The following is a 25,795-nucleotide window of genomic DNA, read 5'->3' as shown; positions in this document are numbered from 1 at the left end:
CTGGAGACGCCTGAGTACCCAAATGATTCAGGCAGAGGGTACCAACACAAGTAAATAGGCATCCACAAAGTAATGGAGAAAGCTGATTGTTGGTGTGTGGCCAGTCATAAAAAACAAACAACAAAAACCCCACAAATACTTTATTATATAAAAGTAAGTATATTGCCAAGTGTGACCCTGTCTATCACTAAAATGTCCCCCTCAGGTATGGTTACTTTTGACATATTCGTCTTATACTATATAAATTGAACGTCCTTGATTTAAACATTTGAAAAAGCAAAGTGCTCCAAACTTCAAAACTTTGTGAGCCTCAACAGGTCACCATAAGTGGAAAAATTTACACCTGCCCTTAAGTGACAAATCACAGACAAAATACTGGCATAAACATACGACATTATTTTCAGGCTATATATGGAAGGCATAGATGAAATATAAATGAATTTTATGTTTAGACACAGATTCCATACCCAAAAGATACTTCATTGTATATATGGGAATATTCCAAAATTGGACAACATGTAAATTTTTGTACATTTGTGGCATATTGCGTTTATAAGCTTCAGGAAAGTTACCTGGACTTTTTTTTAACTGATTTACACATGTGCAAAAAGACGGTGATGATAACACAGGCTTCAAGCTTTCAGTTAAGATTAAGTAGCTACAATGATTATCAAACACTTAATATGAATGAGTGTTTTTATGCCATCAAAGTACTTATTCCTCAAAAATTCTTTTAATAGATGAATAGTTCTATTTTATTTTGCATTATAATTTAATTAATGAATCCTATTGACTTGAAGGGCAAAATTCTGGATTCAAATACTAGCAATTTACTGAGCAGCTGTAACTCACAGACAAGTCATTTTTACCCTTCTTTCCATTTTTATCTCTTTGTTTCTTTCCTTTCTTTCTTTCTCTCTCTTTCTTTCTTTCCTTCCCTCCTTCCTTTATCTGTCTCTTTCTCCTTCCTTCCTTCCTTTCCTTCCTTCCTCCCTCCCTCCCTTCCTTTCTCTTTCTTTCTCTCTTTTTCTCTAACTCCCTCCCTCCCTTCCTCCCTTCTTTCCTTCTTGACTTCCTGCTTGCCTTCCTTCCTTCCTTCCTTCCTTCCTTCCTTCCTTCCTTCCTTCCTTCCTTCCTTCCTTTCTTTTTCCTTCTTTCCTTCCTTCCTTCCTTCCTTCCTTCCTTCCTTCCTTCCTTCCTTCCTTCCTTCCTTCCTTCTTCCCTCCCTCCCTCCCTCCCTCCTTGCTTGCTTCCTTCCTTCCCTCCCTCCTTCCTTCCTTTCTTTTTCTTTCTTTCCTAGAGTTTGAACTCAAGGTTTCTTGGTAGATAGCTGCTCTACCACTTAGGCAATACACACAGCTCTTAGTTGCTTTATTTTTCAAATAGGGTTTATGATTTTTGCCCAGGTTCAGCTTTGGATTGAGATCCCATATTTATGCCTCTTGAATAGTTGGGATTTCAGGCATGAGTCCCCCTATCCATCTTATTAGATAAAGTCTTGCTAATTTTTGGCTTAGGCTGGCTTCAAACTGCACCAGATCACTCCTTCCTAAGTAGCTGGGATTACAGACGTGGACCAATGCATTGGGCTTCCTTTTCCCTTTTTAGCCATAATTTTCTCATTTATAAAGGGAAGAAAAAAATGAGTCTATGTTGAATACCTGTGTTATCTGCTTTTGCTAATATAAATGAAATAATTATATCACAGCATTGTTGTAAAGATAGAATAAAATATAACAGTTAATGTCATGCCAATTTTGGTTATTTCTACCATCACTTTTATATTAATAGCAATCACAAAAATAGCAAAGAAAAGTATTGTAAAGCACAAACAGTTTATGTGTTAATGGTAAATCTCATAGATTGCTTTAATGAAGCAAATTGAGGAAGTTTTTCCTCCAATCTTCCAATTGTCCATAGGGTAAAACAGTAGAGGAAGAAAGGTCTTAATGCTAAAATTACTTAAAGTCAAATAAATATATTAAATTATAAAATTTACTTTCTCAACTTAAATGCACACATTGAGGCATCTTCCAATTTATCCACTATAGGATGGAGTTTATTCCAAAAATTAATTAATTAGTAAGGCTGTTAGCAGTTATAATTATGTTGTATTGTACAATTATGTACAATTGTATACTATGCTATATAACTCTTTCCTTATTAATAGTGGTAGACTGAAAATCTGTAAAATGTGGCTGGGCTGTAGCTCAGTGGTAAAGCGCTTGCTCAGCAAGTGCAATGTCCTGGATTTGCTCCCCAGTACCCTCCTCCCCAAAAATCTGTAAAATGTGGCTAGTGCATATAAGTGATTTATATTCTTAATAATCTAACTTGCCTCATGAAGGCCAGTGCCAAAGATACAGAATGTCTGTACGCAGCAATACATCATCGTCTGATTGCCCTTCGAAGCTTCCATAAGCACAAGGATGTCAATCAAGCTGATAGCCCATCAGAAACAGATCTCCAACAGTTCAACCAAGAGAGTTGTGATGAGGAAGAAGATGATTTCATTCAAGTTACTAAAAGCGATTCAGGTAAATTTTTTTTTTTTGGTTAGGTCAGGAGTTTAAAAAAGAAACCTTGAGCACAATTTCAATACATTAAAGTTATTTTAAAAAATGAAAACTGATCTCTTTCCAGTGTGTTATGGTTAGAACCCAAAAGTTTGGCTCTTTAGCGTGGACTGGAATCACTGGTCTTCATTAGGATTTTACCAGCTCAACCTCATTGTGGTGCCTATTTAACATTAGCCTATATACTACAAAGAAGACTACAGTAACAATGTAAAGTATTACGTTGCTACCCTGAAACTAACCATTTATTCATACTTCTCTTCACTTGTTCTCATTCTTTTATTGGCTATGAAAAGAACTGGACATAGATAATGGAATCTCTAGGCATATTTGGCTTGAAATTTTGACAATTTTGCTTATTTCCCTTTTGGAATTTGGCTACTTATTGAGATAATTAGATTGCATTAATTCTGCCTTTCAGGGCAGAAAAAAAATCACTATTGGTTATTGTTACCATCATTTTCATGTTTTATATTTTATTTTTATTGTGGCAGAATTTACAAATCAATTGTTTGAAACAGAGTCAGTAGCAAATTGATTTTTTTAGGATTCAGTTCTTGTCCTGATGTATGGATTTGAATGTAATATTCATCATTAATTTTGGAAAAAAAAAGAAACACTGTCAAAGAGCTAGTAAGCTCATCTTTGTTATACAGATGTTGCTATTCTAATGTTATCCAAGTATTTTCAGTAATAATTTCTCATAGTCCTGAATTACGTTCTACAGAGGACTCAGTTACACAAAAAATGTGGTGTAGTGATATGTTTTTTCAAGTTTTAATCAGTGTGTGTGTGTGTGTGTGTGTGTGTGTGTGTGTGTGTGTGTGTGCGTGTGTTGGATCCATGGCTTGAACTCAGGGTCTTAGCTCTCATTTGGCTTTTTTCCTCATGGCTGGTAATCAAGCTTTTTACTTTTAATTGGAGATGGAGTCTTGATATTTCTACCCAGGCTGGCTTTGAACCATATTCCTCCAGGTCTCAGCCTCCTGAATAACTAGGATTACAGATGTGTAATGTACAGATGCCTAGCTATTATTTTAAAATCTTAATAATACATAATTTAAGAATTTATAAAGAACATGTATAAAACTGGATGAAATGGCTAGTGCTGCGGCTCATGTGGCAGGGAATCTGATCAAGTGAGTTCAATTCTCAACACCTATAGAAGAAAGAACTGCATGAAATGTGGCCTGTTCTGCAATATATGCAAATGTATGCTGCAGTATATGCAGAAACAACCATTAGCATGGTTGATTCAGTGAGCTAGAGAACTAAGGAAGTATGATTGTTTTGCTACCTTTAACAAATCTATTCAGAAAATGGTTTCTTGTCTCTGAAACATATACAATGAAAAAATAAAATTGTCTTTTATACTATGCTTATATTTTCAACAATAAAATAGAGTCTATCAGAAAATGAATTGTTACTCATTAAAAATATCAGTATGATATAGGAATTAAATGTAAAAATACTCTTAGCAACCAATGAGACATGTTTTTGAAATTTATATTCTGTTCTATTCTGTTGTTGGAAATGGACATGGATTGATATGTAGCAATCTTAATGTAAAGCAATGGAGTTGATATGAAGCAAAGTCCAATCATATGACTTCTTCCCCTGCAATTTACCCTTTTCAAGATAGTATCTTTTTCCATTTGCAAGCAAATGCCATCATGTTATGGGAGCTATAAAAGTCTAATTGTTTGGACTTTGTTGTTAATGAACTAAGGAATGTTTTAATTATCTGAAAATATCAGGTTTAAAGCAATTAGCAGTATTTGCATATACATTCAATATCTTTCATTTTCTCGCCAGTAAGCCAATCATGTTCCATTGTATCTGATATTAAATCTCCTCTAAATATATTATTGTGTAACAAAGTATTTTAAATTTATGTCACAGATCCTTCTAGATGGACCCACAGACAGTCAGTTGCCTGTTTATGAATACTGCCTACGGTACACATGTCAATGTCTACACAAAGATTGGTTACCCTACAGAAATGTCAATCCATCCTAACTAATTGAGAAGATCCTATTCATTCCTTGGAGAGTTTTTAGAGTAAAGCTTAAGGAATATAATTTGTTGCAATAAAAATTTTCTCTTACGTGCTACATCTTGATTATGACAGAATTTAAAAAATGGACCTCAGAAGTTCAAAATGCATCATTTCTTGAAAAAATAAAAACCTCAGACTAGGATTTTATAACTAATGTGAATTTCATCACATTGATGGATGTAATACTTAAAATTATAAATTTCTGGATTTGATAAATAACCAAATAAAATATTTTTTGCCATACATTGGTCAAAATAAGTAATTTAGTTAGTATTCAGTCATTTGTTTAAACTTAAATTGCATGACTTCATTAAATCATGTTCATCGTCTGAGAAATTTATATATGTTCACTTAGCCTTTTGAATACTCTAAAATGTACTTACATATTCAAGTGTGAATGCCTTTACAAAAGTATCTGCTCTTGGATTTACATCCATTGCATTGTATATATTCATGACTGCTGGTTAATACATAAAAGTTGTTGAATGAATAGACAAATATGGCATTATGTATGAAAAATTAAGTATATAAAAGCCAAATATGTTTTTCCTTTGCTTTATGTGATTAATTTGTCATTGATATTCTAGTAGGTATGGTTATGGAAGGACCTTTTGAAAATAAGTTTATCATATATTGCCAAAAGAGTCTTTTTCTTAAATTCCATTACTGTGATATGCACAGTAAATTTTACAGCAGAATTTTGATGCTCTTTTTTGAGATCTGCTTCAGAGATACTTTATGAATTATGTGAAAATTTAGCCTCCATACTTATGAACAAATTTCACTTTCAATCTGATCAATCACCCTATTGCTTCAAAATGACTTTTTTTTGTTTTTTGTTTTTTTTTTGGTCATGAGGCTTGAACTCGGCCTGGGCGCTGTCTCTGAACTCTTTAGCTCAAGGCAAGTACTCTACCACTTGAGCTACAGCACCACTTCCAGATTTCTGGTGGTTGATTGGAGATAAGAGTCTCACAGGCTTTCCTGTCTGGCCTGGATTTGAATCACAATCCTCATATCTCAGCTTCTTCATATCTCAGTAGCTAGGATTATAGGCATGAGCCACCATCACCTGGCCAAAATGCTTTTTGTTGAATCTCTAAGATTTCACAAATTAGGAGATAGAGATTCACTATTCCAAAATGATTTCTGAAAAATTCTTGTACAATGGCAACTTAGTTGGAAACAGAGTAATCACTTCATAAAGTGGTACTTTGAAGAAAATATTCATTTGGAAGCTTACATATGAATATGTATTTTAAAAGATACATTCTTTTATTATATTTACTATTAATAAAAGCAAGTATACACATTCATTTATTAAGTTAACCATTACCTAATATCTGAAATTCTTATTTAGCATATGAAATTAAATTAATTCTTTTAAACTATGACTTAGTTAATATGTGTATTGTTTTAAGTTTTGCTTTTCCATATAAGTGAATAGTTAAAATTTACTGTAAGTTAGCTACTTAGGAAGGTCTAATCATTCTTCCACAAAAATCATAGAGTGCATAAAAATTCTTTGCTTATATATAAATTCTAGCTCAGAAACTGAGGATAGAAGAAAAGTTAATGTGAGAGAAGAAGAAAGAAATAGCAGAGAGAAAAGGAAAAAAGCTTTATCATGAGGGGGAAGATACAAATAATTTTTACCCTAAACTGAAAGTCTTCTTTCCCCTTTTCTCTCTCTTCTCAACCCATGCCTCTTGTCAAAGGAGTCTATCTCAGTGGAAAATTTTCACTAGAAACAACACAGACAGGGAGAAATTTGAAGAAGATACGATAATACTGGTTTTCTTATGAGATCTTAGCAGTGTGGGAAGGCTGTGAATGTACTGTAATTGTTTATGTTACACAGAGGACAGGGATCTTGATCTTCCTGACATATCCATTCTTGTCCTCATTCTTGTCCATTGCGTAGAAATAAGCATTTTAAAAAAATCGAAAAAATATCGAAGTTGAATTAATTCTAAGACTTTCTTTGGCCTTATTTTTAATGCATCAAAGGATAAAATATATTATCTAATTTATGATCTATGTAGAAATGCTTATGATAACAAATTTAAATAGGGTTAGAATATCAGGAAGGCAGTAAAAATTTCTAGATTTTGGAGAATATTCTTTCAATCATTTTGATAATTGAAAGGTTTTATGGTTTTTCATTGTATGTCTTCATCTAGGCTTCCTTTTGGGTTTTTTATGTCCTTTGTCTCATTTCCTTCTCTTCCATCTGAACGTATTTCATATGTTCTCTTTCATGAGAAGAGATCAATTGTACAATTACATTCATTTTCATAAGTTACTGAATTATGTGATCTCAAACCCTGTATTTTAGATTTTCATAGAAGTTTCTTTAATGTTTACTTAATAATTCCCCAAATATATTAGATGCATACCTATAGTATACCTAATTAAATATACCTAATAATATCATACTAACATAATCTGCAGCTCTTCTTTTTCAACAGAATCTTACTCTTATTTTATTTAACTTAACTATGGACTATTAAAACATTTTCTCTTAAATTTTTTTGTATCCATTATTGGTAAAGCAGTAGGATTCTTTTGTTCCCAGGGGAAAATATACAAATCTTAGAATATGTGAATGTTATTTTAAAAAAAAGGTAGAGGGCATGGGTTTAGAAATTTTGAAGAATGCATTTTCAGGCCTCTGTAAATCTTCTTGTGAATATTATAGTGTCACACACAATTTCCAATAAAACACTGAGAACAATTAAGTTTGCTTTAGATGTAGTGATCATAATAGCTAATTCACTAGCAAATGTATTAGCTTCACCATAGATAAAGTTAGGAATTCAAAAACATTACTTTTTACATTTAGTTGAGAATTTAAGTACATGAAGGCCTGAAATGATTTTACTTATGTTTTCTTCCTTCCTTTTTTTCCTTCCCTTCTTTTTATTTCTTTCCTTTTCTTTCTTTCTTTGCTTGCTTTCCTTTTTTTTATGAAATGGTCAAGTTCTACCTACAATACTACCACACAGATTAACTTTTGACATCAGACCTTGAATACTGAAATACATGAACATGTTTTAAATTTCTAAGATGATATGTGCAAATTGTGCTACTGGAGGAATTAATGAACTGACTGTTCAATCTTTAATCTACTAGGTGAGATAATTTTCTAGCAAGTACATTACTAAAATTTCTTAATTTCTACCCATCTAGTGGACATAAAATATTATTTTATTATGACCTTAATTTGTGTTTTTCTGATGTTCAAGAAGGTTGAGTATGGACTGGGAAGGTGGCTCAGTGGTAGAGTGCTTGCCTTGCATGCATGAGGCCCTGGGTTCCTCAGCACCACATAAGCAGAAAAAGCCGGAAGTGGTGCTTGGCTCAAGTGGTAGAGCATTAGCCTTGAGCTGAAGAGCTGAGGGACAGTGTCCAGGCCCAGAGTTCAGGCCCCATGACCAGCAAAAAAAAAGGTTGAGTATCTTTTCAGATACTTATTTACTGTTTTCTTTTAAGAAATTTCTTTTCATGATTCTGCAAAGATAATTGTACCATTTTCTCCTTTTATTGATTCAAAAGGATAAAAGGCAGGTTCTATATATGGACAAAGCAATTTCCATGGGATTTTTTCCCCTGTCTACCTTTTTTGTCTTACCTTTCATTACTTTTCTTATCTTTCATTGCCTACCTCTCTCTATATTCTCTAGGAATTCAGAATTGTTATTTTGTTGCCATTATGCTTTTGCTTATGATATTTTCTTCTGCATAATTCCTTTTCCAGTTTTGGTGATATTGATTACAAAGCCGACTCTTAGCTTAGGACATTTGTAGAAAGCTTCTTAACTCTTCTGAGGCTGAATTAAGGCCTCGAAGTCCTTCAAAGTCCTATAAAACCATATAGACATTAGGTTCCTCAAGGGTTAGAGAACTAATAAAAAGACTATCACTTATCTCTAGCACCTGGCAGGGTGCCTGGCCCAAATACAACTTGATATTCACTGATCTGTTTGTTGTATGTGCAAAGATCAAGAGCCATTATCTGATAGGAAGCTAGAAATAAGAATTTTAAGCGCAGAAGAAAGACAGAAGATAAAGCTGTTGGTTCTCGAAGTCATGAAAAGTCATGAAAAGAGAAAGAGCCAATATTTTAGGCAATATTTAGATGAAGTGGGTGCAGAAAAGTTAAGCAACCGTTCAAGGTTCACAGAGCTAATCAATTCTAAAGCTGGGATTTGAATCAAGGTCTTTCTAATTTCAAGGCCCAAGTTATTTTCATTACTCAACAGTGGATGAGATCATGCAGAAGAGTGAGTGGAGGGAAGGTTGCAGTAAGTGAGTGAAAGACAGAAAAGACAGGAGTTAGATACTTCAGATAGGCTCAGAAAGAACTCAAAATAGCAGCAAAGAGCTATAAACAACTCTGTTAGGAATTGGTGTTCAGGAAAACGCAGTAAAAATTTCAGAAAGGAATGGTAGCAATTGCCAGTGCTCAAGACAGATCCAATGGTTGAGAAATGTCTTCTAAGTTTCAATCAGATCATTTGGTAACATTGGAAATAGAATTTAAGGTACACATGAGAAGACAACTTAATGAAGCAATTCTTGCAAGTAAGTGGAGGAGGGATACAATGTAACCGTAGGCAAAGGGATATCCCTTACAGATGGGGAGATACATATTGTAATATACATTGTGTCTTGCATTTGTAACTAGAAATCATAGAGAACCAAAAACTGTTATTATCTGTGAACTAGGCAGAGGCCTAAAATTAATATACACACAAAGGTAAGAGTTTTCTCTATTCATTTATTTTTCTGTCAAATGGGTCAACATTCTCCCAGTTATCCTAGCTTCAAATCTGTGTCATTTGTAATGTCTCCTTTCCTAATAGGTAATGAATCATGAAGTGTGACCTTTGGGAATGTCCAAGTTACCTCCCATAGGAGGGAGTGGTCAAGTCCTAGTCAAAAGCAAAAAACAAAACAAAACAAAAAACACAACAAACAACAGATAAAACTGTATAACAACCTAATGCACCATCTGCCACACAGTAGATATTCAAAAGTACAGTGAATTAATGAATATATGATGGTGACGATTGCTAGATAAAAATGACAAGTTCGCTGAATCAACTGAGCTTAGTGGAACCTTGTTACCATTCTAGTTCGACCTTGTTTTGTAGAGGCATCTGAGCAAGATGAAGTAATCTGCCCGAAAGTCCAAAAGCTGCTTACTAGTAATGCCAGGAGTGGGAAAAAAGAGATGCCTAGGCTAGGAACAGGAGGAATTAAACACTCGAATGTGCATTGCCATTTGATTTTTCTCCTCCTATTTTCTTTTCCTTCTAATCGCATTACTCTTTTCTTGGCCCAGGTCCTTATCACTGTAATTATTCCATCAGCTTCCCACGATCTCCCTTTCTCTTCTTCCCTCCAGTTTACCAATATTCCAAAGCCAGATCAATAGTTGCCAAACACTGCCTTCAATACACCGCTTTCCGGACTGCCAATAGGATAAAGTCCAAAACACTGACACTATTAACTCTATTTGCCCTATCTAGTTTGCCAAACTTTTCCCCATCTAGACACCCATTATCTTTCAAGGTCCTTAGAGGCTGCAACTGTGTCCTTCTGGGATGATGGCTCTTTGGTGGTCAGATAGGCAGGTAAGAGGGTCCCACGCTGCGCTTGGTTTAATCTGTTGTCTTAATATTGCTAATGCCTTCTGTCAGGTAGACTTGGCATCCTCATTTTGTAGTAGGCCCAGTGAGCTAAACAAGTTGGTCTTGAGTCACTTCCTCAACCCCTGCCATTTCTGCAAGCCCTTGTTAAAATGCACGAACAAAGTGCACACGATTGTTTCCTGGGAAATATCGAAAGAAACCCACGGAGCGAGAAGCAATGGGCACTAGCTTTCCCGCCAGGCTCTCAAAACCCCTCCCACAGCCCCTGGGCCAACTCAGACCGGTTCCAGCTGGTTTTCTGGAGGCAGCTCGAATACCAAATGGCATTCCAGTCCTCGCCCCGGCGATAGCCAATCCCCGTAGCTCCTGGGGCTCCGAAATCGCAACGGCCTCTGATTGGTGGACAGAGTTAGGCCGGGGGCGGGCGAAGAGCTCTCACGAAGCCACTAGTGGAAGGAGTGATTGGGCCCTGGCGTAGCGGCCACTGCGCAAGCGCCAATGGAAACGCATAAACAAACAAACCAACCCCACCACCCCGAGGCCTCTCGCTCTTCCCCGCCCCCTTGCTCCCCGCGTGGGGCTCCCCGCCTCCCCAGCGCCCCCGCTTTCCCCGGCCGCGTCCACGTCTGGGCACGTCCCCTTCGCGGCTCGGGCCACGCACGTCCCCGCACCTCACCTCCGTGCGCCAGGCGCGAAGTTAAAGGCCCGGGCGGCCGGGGCAGTGCAGGCGGCGCCCACTCCCGGCGGCGCGGAGCCCAGGCCGGCGCTGCAGACCGCGGCCGCTGCCCGGCCGAGTATGACTTGCTACCGGGGCTTCCTCCTGGGCAGCTGTCGGCGCGTGGCGGGCGGCCGGGCGGCGCTGCGGGGTTCGGGCGCGGGAGGCCCCGGCACGCGGCCGCGGCTGGGCGGAGACGGCGGCCGGCGGCACCTGGGGCACGGGCAGCCGCGCGAGCTGGCGGGCTGCGGCAGCCGCGCGGACGGCGGCTTCCGCCCCTCGCGGGTGGTGGTGGTGGCCAAGACCACCCGCTACGAGTTCGAGCAGCAGCGCTACCGCTACGCGGAGCTCTCGGAGGAGGACCTCAAGCAGCTGGTGGGTCCCGGCGGGGGCCGGGGGGCGAGGGAGGGCGCCCCGGCGTCCAGGCTCTGGGCCCCCATCTGCTCCCGGACCCGACTGGGGTGCCTGCACCCCCTAAAGCACGACCTCTGGGGCGACCCCAGTTCCCGGGGCCTCCCAGGATCCCACTTGCTGACCTCCCTGCCCCTGGCCTCTCCTGCAGACCCACCCTCCCTTCTCGCGCGTGGGGGGTTTTGGTGGCGTTGGGCAGCGTCAGGTCAGGTCTCCGTCCAGTAATGGACGCCCCGAATCTGCCTTCGATGGGCGAAAAGAGCGGCCTCGGGGTCCCCACCGACTGTCGGAGGGGGCACTTGGGGGCTCCCTCGGGCCCTCGCCCCTGGTCGGGACCGGCATGTCCAGCCCCGCAGGAGGAAGGCGAGCGGGGTGGTGGGAGGTCTGCGTGGGGAGAGAACTACGGGGGGGGGGGAGGGAGAGGCGCTGCAGAAAACGGGGCGTAGCAGCCACGGACACACACCCCCTTTACTCTGCGGGACCCGAGGCCTGGGCCCTCCTGAGCCGGCCTTTGCCCAGCTGGAATGTGGGCGCCCTAGGAGGGTCTTGCAGTTGGTGTCAAAGCACGTGCGGCTTTGGTGCCAGGGAGAGCGAGGGAGGAAGTTGGATTTGCATCTTTGTTAGCTAAAAAGGTCCTGTAACGGTAAGTGACTGGAGAAGGTGTGAAATACGCCCTCGGGACCAGCGGCTCCACTGTGGACTAGGTGTGTTCATTAGTATTTTGGAGAGAAGCATATAAATCCAAGGGAGATTGGAACCCCGAATTTGATCAGCTCTCCTCCTCCTTTTGGATTTCATATCCCTACTCAACCATCATTAAGACATGGAGAATAATCGCGGTTGCCAGGGACTGTATTACCTAGAAAAACCAGCGTTGGATACTTTATTGTTGACACTGTACTCATAGTGTGTGGAATTAGTTGCATGTAACCATTACTTTTTAATTCTTTGTAAACTTCAGCATAGTCGTTTTGTAGATAATGTCAAAATGAAATTTTAACTCTTGGCTTCAAGAGAGCCCAAGTAGAAGTTCAAGTGCCAATTTCCCTTTTCTTTTCCTGAGTATTTGAAAAACATTTGTGGGATTTAGAGAAAATCAACAGTTTGGACTGGAGATTAGAGTAGTTGAATTTGTGTTGGACTGTGAAATTGGGAATGAGGGAATGTTAAGGTCACATGAAAGTACTGGTTTCTATTTTGGGAAAGGGGTGTGTCCTTTGGTTTATTCTCTTAATTTTTCAAGACCCACCTTTTAGAAATTGTCACATGCCATTTAAAGAAAATGTTCTTTATACAGTTTCACTGAAGCCTCCCACAATTTCAAGTAGCACATCAGGAAAATAGAAAAAAAAAAAAGAATGAAACAGTACACACAATTTGTTGTGTTCAGAGTGGGGATCAGAGGTCAGGAGAGCTCTAAGCTGTGGTTCTGTGTTGTTAATTTCCTATGTGGTTTTCAACTTCTCTGGGTGTCATTGCCAACGAAGACAATACTTTTTTATAGTACTGTCAGCTTTTCAGTTAGTTCAGTATGTGAATGTTAGGATTGGATTAGATTGTCTCCAAAGTCCTTTTTAATACTGGCATTTTGAAATTTTTGAAGGCCTCAGGAAAATCGGTGGCATCTGAATGAGAATTAACTCTTGGACCTCTGAACTAGACTGCAGCTAATAAAAACTTAAAATGTAGGGAAAGTCAATAATTGTGTAAAAGTCAAACTACCTAATGTACCCTGAGTACAGAAATCTCTTAATAGGTAAATATTTGTCCCTAATGTTCTTAGAATAAGAAAGCTTTGAAGTTTACCTGCAAGACTGCAGGCAGTTTTGCAATTACCTGGCAGTGGAATAGGTTTTGTTGTAGATAATGTTACAGATGTACTGAATTAGGTCACTATTGATAGGAATTATTATCATTATCATTATTATCAGGCAGTATTGGGATTTGAATTTAGGGTTTTGCAATTCTTTTTCTTTTTCTAAAAATCATTTGAGCTATATCCTAGCTCTCTTTTGCTTCAGTTGTTTTACTGATAGGGCCTTTCGCTTTTTGCCTCAGGGCTGGCCTTCCACAGTATTTTTCCTGTTACTCAGGCTGTTAATTGGGATGGAGTTCCTGAATTAGAAATTGTTGGTCTGGACTAGAATTGTTAACTCTTCTTATTTTAACTCTTCTGCTTTTCCTGAGTAGCTGTGATTACAGGTGTGAACCACCATGTCTAGCCTTTGTTTTATGATTATGTTAAGCCAGTACTTGCAATGATGTATACCGTATTAAGATATAGCCTGGACTAGTGATCAGGTACACATCAGAGAATACTGGGCCTTGTGTAATAGATAGAAATGGCATGAACATTAATGTTGTTTGTTATATTGTTAGGCTAGAATATACTAAAATGTGTCTTATCATGTACATTGAAATAAAAGTAAATGGCTAAAGCAGGGAATCCTAGCTACTCAGGAGGCTGAGATCTGAGGATCTTAGTTTGAAGCCACCTTGCGCCGGAAAGTCCTTTAGACTCTTTTCTGCAATAAGCCATCAAATAAGCCTGAAGTGGAGCTATTGCTCAGGTGGTAGAGTGCTAGTCTTGAGCACCTAGACCCTAAGTTCAAGCCCCAGGACTGACACACACACACACACACACACACACACACACACACACACACACACACACACACACACACACCACACACACACACACCACACACACACACACACACACACACACACACTCACACAAGTAAATGGCCAAGTATTGCTTGAGCCTTCCTGCACCTTAGCTGTGATAACCTGGCTTTGCACCAAAGCATTCTGTTTTCTTGTGGTGCTTTTTGATGCAAAGCGCATCGCTTTTAAAATAATGTCTTAAGATACCAGTAAAGATGAAGGCCAGAGTGCCAGTATAGTTTTATATTCTGACATACTATGCTTTTTTTTTTTATTTTGTAGACGTGTAAGGAAGTCGAGTAGCCTTTTAGTTGATAAAGCATGTGCAAAATAGAATTACGTCCTTCAGCCTAGGTCAAAGTTTTGACTTTCACTTACTCTTTCAACTAATTACATTGCTTTATTTTTAACTTTTTAAAATTCTTAACTCTTAATTCTTTTTTATTTCTTAACTTTTTCCCCATTGATCCGTGATTTTTCTTTTGAATAGTGGATTTTTAGCTAAGAATTTTTTACCTTCAAGTTTCACGACCTTGCAAAGACTAATAAAGCTATTATTACAGTTTACATAGGAGATATAGATGTTGGCAGAGGTGGAACTTTAATCATGATCCACGACAGTCACAAATTAGGGCTTTATGTGAAACAAAACTTTGAAAAGGATTTTGATACCAGAGAAATACACTATTTGTTGAAGAGTTTTTATTTGTCTTTTAATATGTATTAGATACAAAACATTTATTTTCCACCCTCCTTTACTCTATCCTAGTCTCTTAACTTCAGAAGCTATTCTCTGTAATGGTTTCCCCATTTCTGTCTTAGGGTTAAAAATCATGAGATAAAATAACTATATCTAACAATGCCTCTATTATTGGCTTACATTATTCCTGTCTATTGCCATCTTAAGAGATTTGGGAAGTGTTGTACCTTGGTTTTGTTTTTCTTTTGTTTCCTAATGAAGATGGTGTGGCTTAGGTTTTAAGTAGCTCTTAAGCAGGTAATACCTTTCTGCCACCTGGTTTGAGCAGTAAGTATATTGTATACAGTGTGGGTAGTTATCAAATTAAAGAATGTGATCTGGAGCCCTCCTGTGCCCTTCTAACTGAACTTTGCTCCTTTCAGATCTTCCAGGTGCAGGCTCCAGAGTGATCTATCTAAAAACAAACATCTAGCCTCTTGATTCCTCTGCTTAGAACTTCCTAAATATTCCTCATAATCTTCTATCAGTAGCATATTAAAGTAGTTTAAAAATGTAAATGATTCAGAAATTTATTCAATAAAAATTGTATAATGAAAATCAGTTTCTTGTGTTTCTTGAATAATCCATATTCATAAATCGAAGCAATGAAGTATTCTTTGTCTTTATCTCATCCTGTATTTGTTCATTGATCACATACTGTTCTGTACTTTTTTTCTTTCCACTTCACAGTGTTTGTTATTCTTTTTAAATAGTATATGTGTCTTATTACATGTGTGATGTATCTTAACACTTAAGTTATTCACTAATTCTGTGTCAATCAATCTGTAAGACAAATGACCTAAAAGACACACATAATTGATTAGAGAATTGCCCAGTTGTCTCTTAGAGATTGTTTGCTTTTACCATCTTGAATGAGAGTTCCTGGTTTTACAAAACATTTAAAAATTTTAAGTGCCTGACAACTTGAAAGTTTGAAATAATATTTCAAGGTAATTTAATTTGCATCTCTTAGGATCTTCATAGTTGCAGTCCTCTTGCTTTGCGGGCAGTCCTCCATCTTGTTCCTGTTCTTCCTTAGAGCTTGGCTCAGCTGTTCTGTTAGGACTGCTTGATAACCTTGTTGTGGCCCTGACTTCCTCTGCCAGTCAAGGTTGTGTTACAGTCTCCATATATATTCCATAATACTTACCTATGATTATTTCTTCTGTGGACTGTAAACTAGAGGTTTGGAGGCAAATATTCCCTGTCATTCTCCCCATACTCATAGCCCTACTTAATAAGGTGGTACAGTGTTTCTGTATTGTTTAAGATGACATTTAGTTCTTATTCTCCACTGGCCTAGGGACTAGCTTTCTTCTAGATGAAGACCTTAGGCTGAAGGTTTCAGTAACTCAGGTTTCTTAGTAGGCCTTTCAGATTAGATATCTTTAAGGAACATGAATGCAAGCAAAAGATGATTAGTATTTGACCATGTCTTTTACTTTTAGTGGGTCAGAAGGGGGAGAGAAAGTATTTTAAATTTTGTAGAACACAACTTGGAAAATAGAGCCTTATGGTCTCTTCCACAAAGGCTTACAAGTAGATTTACAAAGAAAAGATTATCTAGCAGTTCAAGTGCCACAATTGACAAAAACTGTTAAGTGAGAACTCTCTTTTTTTCACCTTCTGATGTGTATAGCTTTACCAGGGTGGGGTGGGGGTGTTAAAAAACTCAATATGTGGCCGACCATGAAATTATATATAGAATAATTTTTATTGTAATTACTCTTTGCATTTTTAAGTATATGAAAAAAGTGCAAGAGTTTACTGATGTAAACTAGTTGGTGTGTTAGCTAGTAAGTTGTATGTTCGCTTTGTTTTATTATCAGTGAACTTTGTAACATGTAATGGAAATGTGTGGTTTCAAAAGATTTTCAGATGTGCCAGTTATTTCATATCTTAAGAAAATTATTACATGTATGTTTTTTTTCTTTATAATCACTAAGGAAAAAATGAAATGACTAGATGTATATCATGTGGGAAATTAGATTAACCTTTTAAGATATTTCCATTTTATTATAGACTTGAAACAATATTCATCAGGCCACGCAAAAAAAAGGCTGCTTTACTAAGATTAACTACAATAACTATTTAGTGTATTTAACTCTGTATAGTTTTTTAAATTAAGGGCACTATGGTGCTGTTATAGCCTTTAGAATATGGTTTGTTGTTTCATTTTTGCTTTACTATTATTGATCTTGAAATATATTTCGGTTCATATGTATTAATGCATTTTACTTTTGTGTAGCATTCTGCTATTTGGACAATTAGATTGTTTTCCTAGTTCAAAGGAAAAGCACATAGAAAAAATATACTTTCTCTAGCATTGAATAAATGCTTGAACCTCTATATTTTTGTCAGCAGTTGGTAAATTTTACCATTTTTGCCAATATAATAGAAATGAAATTAGATCTTTATTTTTAGGATATTTGAAGTGTTTCAGAATGCAGAAGAATTTTTCCTGGTGTCAGTATCTCATACCTGTAATCCTAGCTACTCAGTAGCTCGAGATCTGAAACAATACTAGGAAGACAAGTGAAGGTTATCTTACAGTTGACAAAAAGTCAAATTTTTCTGTGATCTACACTCAGAAATATCGAGACTCAGTACTTAATATTTAAAATAAAAGATAACTGGAGAACATTTTAGCCTTAATATGTATTGTGTGTTTTTCATTTAATAGAAATGCTGGCTGTATTTGTAACCAGCTTACAAGGCATTGTAAGGACAGTTTGAAAATCATTACTCATGAGTAAATATTTTGAGGCCGTACAAGTGCTTTGTGGCTCAAAGTGGTAGAGTGCTATCCTTAAGTGCAAAAGCTCAGGGACACTGCCCAGGCTCTGAGTTTAAGCCCCACAAAACGAAACAAAACAAAAAAGAATAAAAGATGACAACTGGGTTTATTCTGTTGAATAAGGCCCTGGTGCTAGTATTAACAGGCAAAAATACATATTTATGTATATATACGTAAATACATACATATCAGGAGAGCACATTTGAAGGAGGAAAGTACAGTCAAGTTTAGATCCTCTCACAGGCACCAGGCTGACCTGTAGATAATTTAAAGGAAGGCGCTTGAATATTTCAGTTGAAGCTCAAGCGAGGCTTGAGGACCAGCATAGGTTTCAGAGTTACTTGCTCATGCTTGGTAGATAAGAAAGGCCGTGATGGAACTCTGAGCAATGACAATGTGCAAGGCTGGAAGTAAATAATTAACATCAACAAAAAATACAGAAAGAGAAATGGAAGACTGGAAAAAGGGAAGGCAAGGTCTTCGAGAAGGAGTAGGTAGATGAGAAATGCTCCAAGGCAAATATCATCTATATCTGAAGGAATCTCTAGGAGTCAGTGCTCCAGGTCTGATCATGAGAAGTGAATAGATGACTGGTGAATAGTTGACTTTCTGGCTGTTACTTTGGTACTACTAACTCTTTTAAGGCAATTTTGAGAAATGGAATACCATTTAAGCATGCTTAAATTATGCCTCGTAAGTTTACATAGCAGACTGTCATAATCTCAGATGTTTGTGCATTTCTTTCAAGTTGTATTTTCAGAAGACAGCTTCCATGGAAATCTTACAAAGTACGAAATAATAACACATAACACTCAACTGACTGGTAAAACAAGTTTTAAGAATTCGTAATGGTAATAAATTCAATGTGGGCCAAGTAAAATGTAATAAATGTTGTAAACTATTTAGAGAATAGACTATCACCTGATCTTAAAATGTAAGTCTTTCATCGTAGAGAGTACATTCTTCCTTTCATACTGTTTTCACTTTAGGGCTATGTAGTAAGGAGAGATGTTGGCTTTTGGCAGTATTTGTAAGTGAAACTTTTGGTTATACTGTGGGTGATTTTTTTTTTTTTAGATTCACCTGTTTTCCCTCAGTGTTCTATTGAATAATCTATTTTTGCAGTGAAGAGAATTAACAAGTTTTTGAAAAAAAGCTTAATATCTAATGTAGAACACTGTAAATTGAAAATGCATTCTAAGTTTCTCTAACTTTTAAATTGTAAAACATTTTATAAGAATTTGTGTGTAAGCTGTAGGAGTGGCTCAAGTGGTGGATTCACACCCTAGTATTGCACCAAAAAGGTGTGTATACATAAATAATACATATGTGCATATACATGTATATACAGATATAGACATATATGAACATATCTATATATAATGTGTGTGGGCTTTTTTGATTAAGGTATGCTTTTAGATGTTTAATGTCATGTTATTTTCAGGGACAGATTTTTACCAGCTTTTGTAAACTATACAAACATGAGGACCAGTTAATTAATGATATAGGACTTTTTAATTGATGCCATTTAAGTGATTTTCATACATAACTTCATCTCTTACCTTTCTGGCGAGTCTTTGTTAATGAAGTCCAGTCATCCAATAAGTCAGAGCTCTGACAAAATAACATAAAACTTTTATGCTCTAAATAAGTGTTTGCCATAAGTTATTGGAATAAATTTGAGTGAGAATAAGAATTTATGAAGTGACCTTTTCTTATGCTGAATATTTTCAGATACTATGTGAACTTTATGTTTAGATTGGGAATTTTAGGAATTTCAATGTTACAATAATAGGAAATGACATTTTAAAATTTAAATCTATTCCTCCACAAATTCTAACCCCTTTACCATACTAGAGAACTAAATTTTCCTAATATTAACTACTGAGTATCATTATTTCCTAGAGCTTGTCGAAAACCAAGTATTGATTTTTTAATAACTAAAGATAAGTCTTAATCTCTAGCTTTGTAAAATGCGCATTCTTAAAGTGTGATCATGAAAAGTAGTTACTGTAACTGTAACAATAGTCTGCCTCTGTTCAGTTTTGATCAGGCAGGGATGGCTTGTCACTGTCACTTAGCTGGGTTATCTTCTCTGGAACCTGCTTATTCACTGTTATTGCTTTTCTGAAACATCCCTAGCACAGCAACACCTTTTAAAAAAAGAACAACTGAACCCTGGGTGAATGGATTCCTTGAACAAATACTTATCTAGTACCTAGGCCTTGCGAGTACTTGGTGAGCAAAGTGAGATCACTGCTCTCCAGGTACTCATATTCTAGTTAGGCGACACAAATAGATAAAAAAAAAAGTAAAATGAATAGTTTCAGGCATGGTAAATGCAATGAAGGAAATGAACAATATTGGGTAGGGTGGTGGTGGTGGTGATGGTGGTGACGGTGGTGACTGTAGCAACCTTGACAGCCCCAGTCCATCACCAGCGCTGTTACCATGGTCAGGTCATCCTGCCCCAAGGCTGAGAAGAGTCAGAGTTGTGCAGAGAGAGGGGATGCATTACAGCAAGGGCACAGGAAGAAGCTTGGTGAAAGTAGGACTTTGAGACTAGAGGTAAGGATCGAGACAAAACATGAAGTGTAGGAAGAGGGAGCTGAAGTCAGGCCTCTGGAGAATTGGTGGAAAGGTCTGTGATAAAGTGAGAGAAACATACTCTGGATCCCTGTGTGGGATTACACTTGTAGGGAACAAGAGTAGAAATGGGGATCCCTGATTTACAACCTTGTGCAGTAGTCCAAATGTGAGTCATATGTAGTGGTTGTGAAGGAAAGACACTTGTAGATCTGATCCAGGACTCAGAGACTAGGTGTAGGAATAAGGGAAAAGTAGGCATTAAGTCCAGATGACTTGGCTTAAGCCATAGATGAGGGGAAGTCCTGGAGTAGCAAATTAAGAGCTTGATATTTAAGATGTTAATTTGAGAAGCTTGCTAAACATCCAAAGAAAGATATCAAATAGATAGTTGGGTAAATTCATTCTGAGTCCTTAGAGGGCTGAGATGCTGTTGGGGAATCATCAGCATTTGCTCATAGAGCTCTTTTAAATCTTGGAAACTAGATATCATAGAGGGGAAGAGTAGAGATGTTCTATGGCTCACATTCTTTGAGAGGTGGTTAGTGCTGCCTCAGTTAAACTGGGCCTGAGCAGTGATAGTAATAACCTGAATGTTAAAGGTATATGTATTCATAGTCAGAAATTCTGCTGTAAGAATACTTTTTCAAACTTGAGTTACATTGATGAAAATAAATGAAGGCTTATTCAGTGGTCACTGCTTTCCTTTTAAACAATTCTTGACATTTGCTCTAAATATAATGAGGCTTAAAGAAGAAATTATATGGGCCATCTGATCTACTTTTACATCCTTATTAATTTTTACAGTGGTTTAATGTTTTCTCAGCTCTTGACTGGAGTGAGGTTAAAGTGATTTTCTATACCATTAATCATAAGAAAAAAAAAGGCTAGGAAGGTAGGTTTTAAATATTAACTATCTTAGATTTATTATATTTGATTTTAATTTTAATTTTTATCTTGTTATCTTTCTAACCTGTAAGGAGTAAAATACATATTAAAAATTCAAATTAGAAGTTAATTTTACTTCAAGAAGTAGTGATTGAAAATAAAAATGTATTTAATATTTTATATTGGACAAGTTCTTGAAAAATTGATTCATATCATAAAATGGAAAATAAAAGAATTTGGAAAAGAAGTAAATAACTTCTTTTTCAATTCTCCTAACATTTCCTTCCAGTGGATAAATTCCCTGCTTGATAATTAAATGTTCACTGATACTGTATTACAGTTTCACTCTCAACATTTTACTTTATGGATAGTTTAGAAGGCATATAGTTTATAAAAGGAGAATATTCATGGTCAGATAATAATGTAACTGTAATCAATTAGGCAAAATAATTCTTGAAAGAAAATATATATCATAGTCTCATATAGCATGGACTATATATCTAAAGTTATCCTTTTTCAGAGAGCTTACCAGCACTTTGTTTAGATTGCCTAGGTAAATTCCAAACAGAGCCCAGCAAATCCAAGTGGAACAAAGGTAATCTAACAGTCGCTAATGATATTAGTTATGAGTTGATCTTCAGCTTTGAAGTAGCAATGTGTAAAAAAAAAATCATTAAAAATTGAAAAAGGTTCAAACCCTTAAGCTTTAAAACATTAAGGTTTAAACAGTCATATCCCACTGACTCAGGACTCAGACTTAATGCTATCTTTGATATTATAACTAAAATACGATTTTCTAAAGTCAGACTTTATAGTTTAATATGAACTTCTAGGTATCACCAGTAGTCACTAAAATTTACTTCATACATAAAGCTTTTATAATGACATAGTAAGTATAACAATATATTTCACATAGTAAAACAATGTTTCTTTTCTTGCCTTAGCTTGCATTAAAAGGTTCTAGCTACAGTGGACTACTGGAACGACATCATATTCACACCAAAAATGTGGAACATATTATAGATAGTTTACGGTAAGTCTGAGGGATAGTGAGATAGTGTCTTGGGTGGGCTTTTATATTCAAGACTTTCCACTTTATTTAGTTTTAGTAGCTAATGTTTAGTAAGATTGTCATTATTAAATCATTTTCAGAATTAATTGACTAGTTTTACAACTTTCTAAGGAAATTTTTACTGTGCTCTGGAAATTTCACGGTATTTTCACAGTATTTTTTGTCTGCCATAGAAGTACCTTTTCTGCAAACAGTGAATTCAGTACACAGCAGCCTTCAACTGTATGTGTATGTTTCTTTCTTTCTTTTGTTCTTTTTACTTATTTATTGTGCAAAGTATTTTTTAATTTTAATTTTTAATTTTATTGTCAAGGTGATATACATAGGGGTTACAGTTACATAAGTAAGGTAGTGAGTACATTTCTTGTTGAACTTGTTACCCCATCCCTCATTAATTATTTTGTTATGCTTATTTTTTAAAACAATAGAAAATTATATTGATTTCCATTATAATCGAGTGTATATGAATTATTGTTAAGAAATTTTAGTTGATTTGTGACTAAGTGCAGTCATCAAATAAATTGTACATGTATATTCAAGACAATAAAAAAATTTACAAATTACTAAGTGTTGAACTCACTGGTTCATTGTCTGCCACTCAATATTTGTTGGGTTAGAAATAACTGCTGTTTGATTTTATAATATAAATTATATAATGCTAATCTGAACCATTTTGTATTAATACATTTTACAATCAGAAGGAGTAGAAAAAAGTGAAATTTTAGCCAATCAATTTTGCTGTTAGTGGTTATAAAATTGTTTTAAATCACATGAAAATTTGGATATTTATTTTCAGTTTATTCATATGCCTCCTGACCTGTCAGTTAATTGACTGTTGTAATTAAATGAAAATGAAGCTAACTTTACAAAGCTATCCTTAAATTTGTTTATGTGACGTATATCTGATTTACATTTCTATTGTACTAATCTTTCAGTAAACATAACCTTATTATGTATGTTTTCAGTGGAAATTTTATATAAACTTTTATTTTAGGAATGAAGGAATTGAGGTTCGTCTAGTAAAAAGGAGAGACTATGGTGAAGAGTCTGTTCGATGGGCAGATGCTGTAATAGCTGCAGGAGGTAATTGTTTTATAGAGATAAAGATGTTGGGATGTTGAAATGTGGTTCAGTACATGGTCTTTTCATTTATGCTGGTGTCTAGCTATTTTGAGGCTTTCAAATAGGATTAGTTTTCAAACAGATTTATTTTGTTTATAATGAATGAAATGTTAAGGTTCCATGTGTCTGTGTCTCTATATATTTAAGCTATGCTTTTAAATTCAAATATAATTGAAGAGATTAGTTGTAATTACAAAAGGATGAAAAACATACTGAAGATAATAGTTTAATATGATTGGATAAATACATAGTCTATCCCCAATATCTTTTTTGAATTATATTATTGTTAGTTATCCTTCTTCGTAAAGCTTTAACTAGTTTTTGGGGAGAACAGTCTGAAGCTGGACGTGGTTGGATATGTTCTTACTAAAATAGCTTATGGATTTGGTCTGATATTATAGAAAAAGGAAAGAGAGGTTTTAAGATTAATGCATTGATTCTCATCTTTACAAAATCAGATCTAAATTAGGTGGCATTACTGACATCTAGTGGGTAGAGACCAGAGATTGCCAAACATTCTACAATTCACAGAACAGCCTCCATAACAAAGATACTTTTCTGTGAAACAGTGACACTGATAATGAGATAATATGATGTTAATAGAAAAGATGAGCGGAGGCTATGGCAGTCAGCAGGAAGTAGTGTGATTGTTGAAATAAAAGGACAAGTTTTTAAAATGATGTTTAATTTTATAATAGCGGGCTGGTTATGTGTTATTCTTTTTTTTTTTTTTTTAATTTTTTTTTTTGTGTCAGTCATGGGCCTGAACTCTGGGCGTAGGTGCTGTCCCTCAGCTCTTCAGCTCAAGGCTAGCACTCTACTACTTGAGCCACAGCGCCACTTCTGGCTTTTTCTGCTTATGTGGTGCTAAGGAATCGAACCCAGGGCCTCATTCATGCAAGGCAATCACTCTACCACTGAGCCACCTTCCCAGCCCTGATTATGTGTTATTCTTGTCCTGTGTCCTGTAGGTGATGGCACTATGCTTCTGGCCGCAAGTAAAGTCTTGGACAGACTTAAACCAGTTATAGGAGTAAATACGGATCCAGATCGGTGAGAAGCTTGTTCTTATTTTGTGTTTTATTTGTGGATATTGTGTGTGTGTGTGTGTGTGTGTGTGTGTGTGTGTGTGTGTGTGTGTGTCTGTGTGTCTGTGTGTGTGTGTGTCTGTGTGTGTGTGTGTCTGTGTGTGTGTCTGTGTCTGTGTGTGTGTCTGTGCTGGTCCTGGGCTAGAACTCAAGACTGTTCCTGAGCTTTTTTGCTCAAGGCTAAGGCTCTACTACTTGAGGATAGCTCTCTTTTGTGGTTAATTGGAGATAAGAGTCTCATGGACTTTCCTCTCATGGCTGGCTTCAAACTGTGACCCTCAGATCTCAGTCTTTAGAACAGTTAGTATTACAGGTGTGAGCCACCTGTGCCTGGCTAGTTTTGGATTTTCTGTTTGTGTGTATTCATATAGGCATTTCTGTTTTGCTTTGTATGATATCTATGATAAATCCTAAAATTTGGAAGTTATTTTTCATTTTGTCTATTGTAGTACATTGCTGGGCACTTGTTGCTACAGGGTTTTAACTGTGGTACATGACATTTGAGTGGAGGCACTATTGTTTCAGGAATGTTGTGAATGTTCCAAAAGCCATTCAGTGATGGAAATTTGGTAGGTATTATTAATCACTACCTATAATAGGGTTTTCTTCAATGTGATTGTTTTACAGACAGCTTGAATTTCTAGTTCAAGCATAAAAATATACATCCATCTACTGGCATCAATGGAGAAAATTATGTCATGGTGTGGAGCAGCCCTCACACTTAGCTGTCTAAGCATTTTGGGAATAGGATCTGAGGCAGACTAGATGAGTCCCTAACCACATGAGTATTGGGCTCTTTAGTGTCATTGAAGAGGGAAGAAGTAATGATAATCATTCTTATGGCTGCCATAAGAAGGAAAGCCTGGTTGGACCTGTATTGGTTTTTCAGAATGACATCATTGACTTAATGAGTAGACTTAGTGAAATACTGTTTCTTTCCTTGATTTGTTGATAATCACCCTTACTTTTTTTTTCCAGCCATTCACAGCTACAACTTTTATCTGGACCATATAGTCACCTGGAATTTTTCTATCTCTACAGTCTTAATTTTACTGACATCCTCCTACTTTAACAGCAGTCTTACTCCTTTCATCCCAGTAGGTCTGCCAATTGAGTGAGTGCATTCACTTAATTCTTCTTTCCCTTTATTTACTTCCTTGATTTTTAAATATTCAAAATCATATCATATGGTCAATCCCAGATTAGTCTGTCATAATTTCTACTATTATATTAGCTTTGAAAAAGTCATCTGAGGAAACATAGAGTAGGAATTTTGGGTTTGATAGCATTTCTAATTTGTAGTCTCCAGCAATTGGAACAATTTCTTTAGAGTAGCTCTTATACTGGTAGCCCTGGTTATCTCTCTTTTCCATTCCTTGTGGTTGCTGCTTTTAAGTATATCTGTTCAACTTTTG

At 36.7% G+C, this 25,795-nt stretch overlaps 2 protein-coding genes across 4 annotated transcripts in view; both read left to right on the top strand.

Annotated features, from left to right (window-relative positions):
• Ranbp3l (RAN binding protein 3 like) overlaps positions 1–5,184 on the top strand; it is a 40,584-nt gene extending 35,400 nt beyond the window's left edge. For both annotated transcript variants that reach the window (XM_042690616.1, XM_042690617.1), the window contains exons 14-15: positions 2,348–2,537; positions 4,479–5,184. In XM_042690616.1, coding sequence (XP_042546550.1) covers positions 2,348–2,537; positions 4,479–4,522 — 234 coding nt within the window. In that variant the 3' untranslated portion in view covers positions 4,523–5,184. The remainder of the gene's footprint in view (positions 1–2,347; positions 2,538–4,478) is intronic.
• A 5,685-nt stretch (positions 5,185–10,869) lies between these two features.
• Positions 10,870–25,795, top strand: part of Nadk2 (NAD kinase 2, mitochondrial) — a 41,134-nt gene continuing 26,208 nt past the window's right edge. For both annotated transcript variants that reach the window (XM_042690619.1, XM_042690618.1), the window contains exons 1-4: positions 10,870–11,385; positions 22,043–22,131; positions 23,165–23,253; positions 24,264–24,345. In XM_042690619.1, coding sequence (XP_042546553.1) covers positions 11,092–11,385; positions 22,043–22,131; positions 23,165–23,253; positions 24,264–24,345 — 554 coding nt within the window. In that variant the 5' untranslated portion in view covers positions 10,870–11,091. The remainder of the gene's footprint in view (positions 11,386–22,042; positions 22,132–23,164; positions 23,254–24,263; positions 24,346–25,795) is intronic.

Source organism: Dipodomys spectabilis, unplaced genomic scaffold, assembly GCF_019054845.1.
Source record: "Dipodomys spectabilis isolate Male_0828 unplaced genomic scaffold, ASM1905484v1 ptg000138l, whole genome shotgun sequence".
NCBI classification, from domain to species: domain Eukaryota; kingdom Metazoa; phylum Chordata; class Mammalia; order Rodentia; family Heteromyidae; genus Dipodomys; species Dipodomys spectabilis.
The sequence above is the reverse complement of the archived record's forward strand: the minus strand, read 5'-3'. Positions and strand labels throughout refer to the sequence as shown.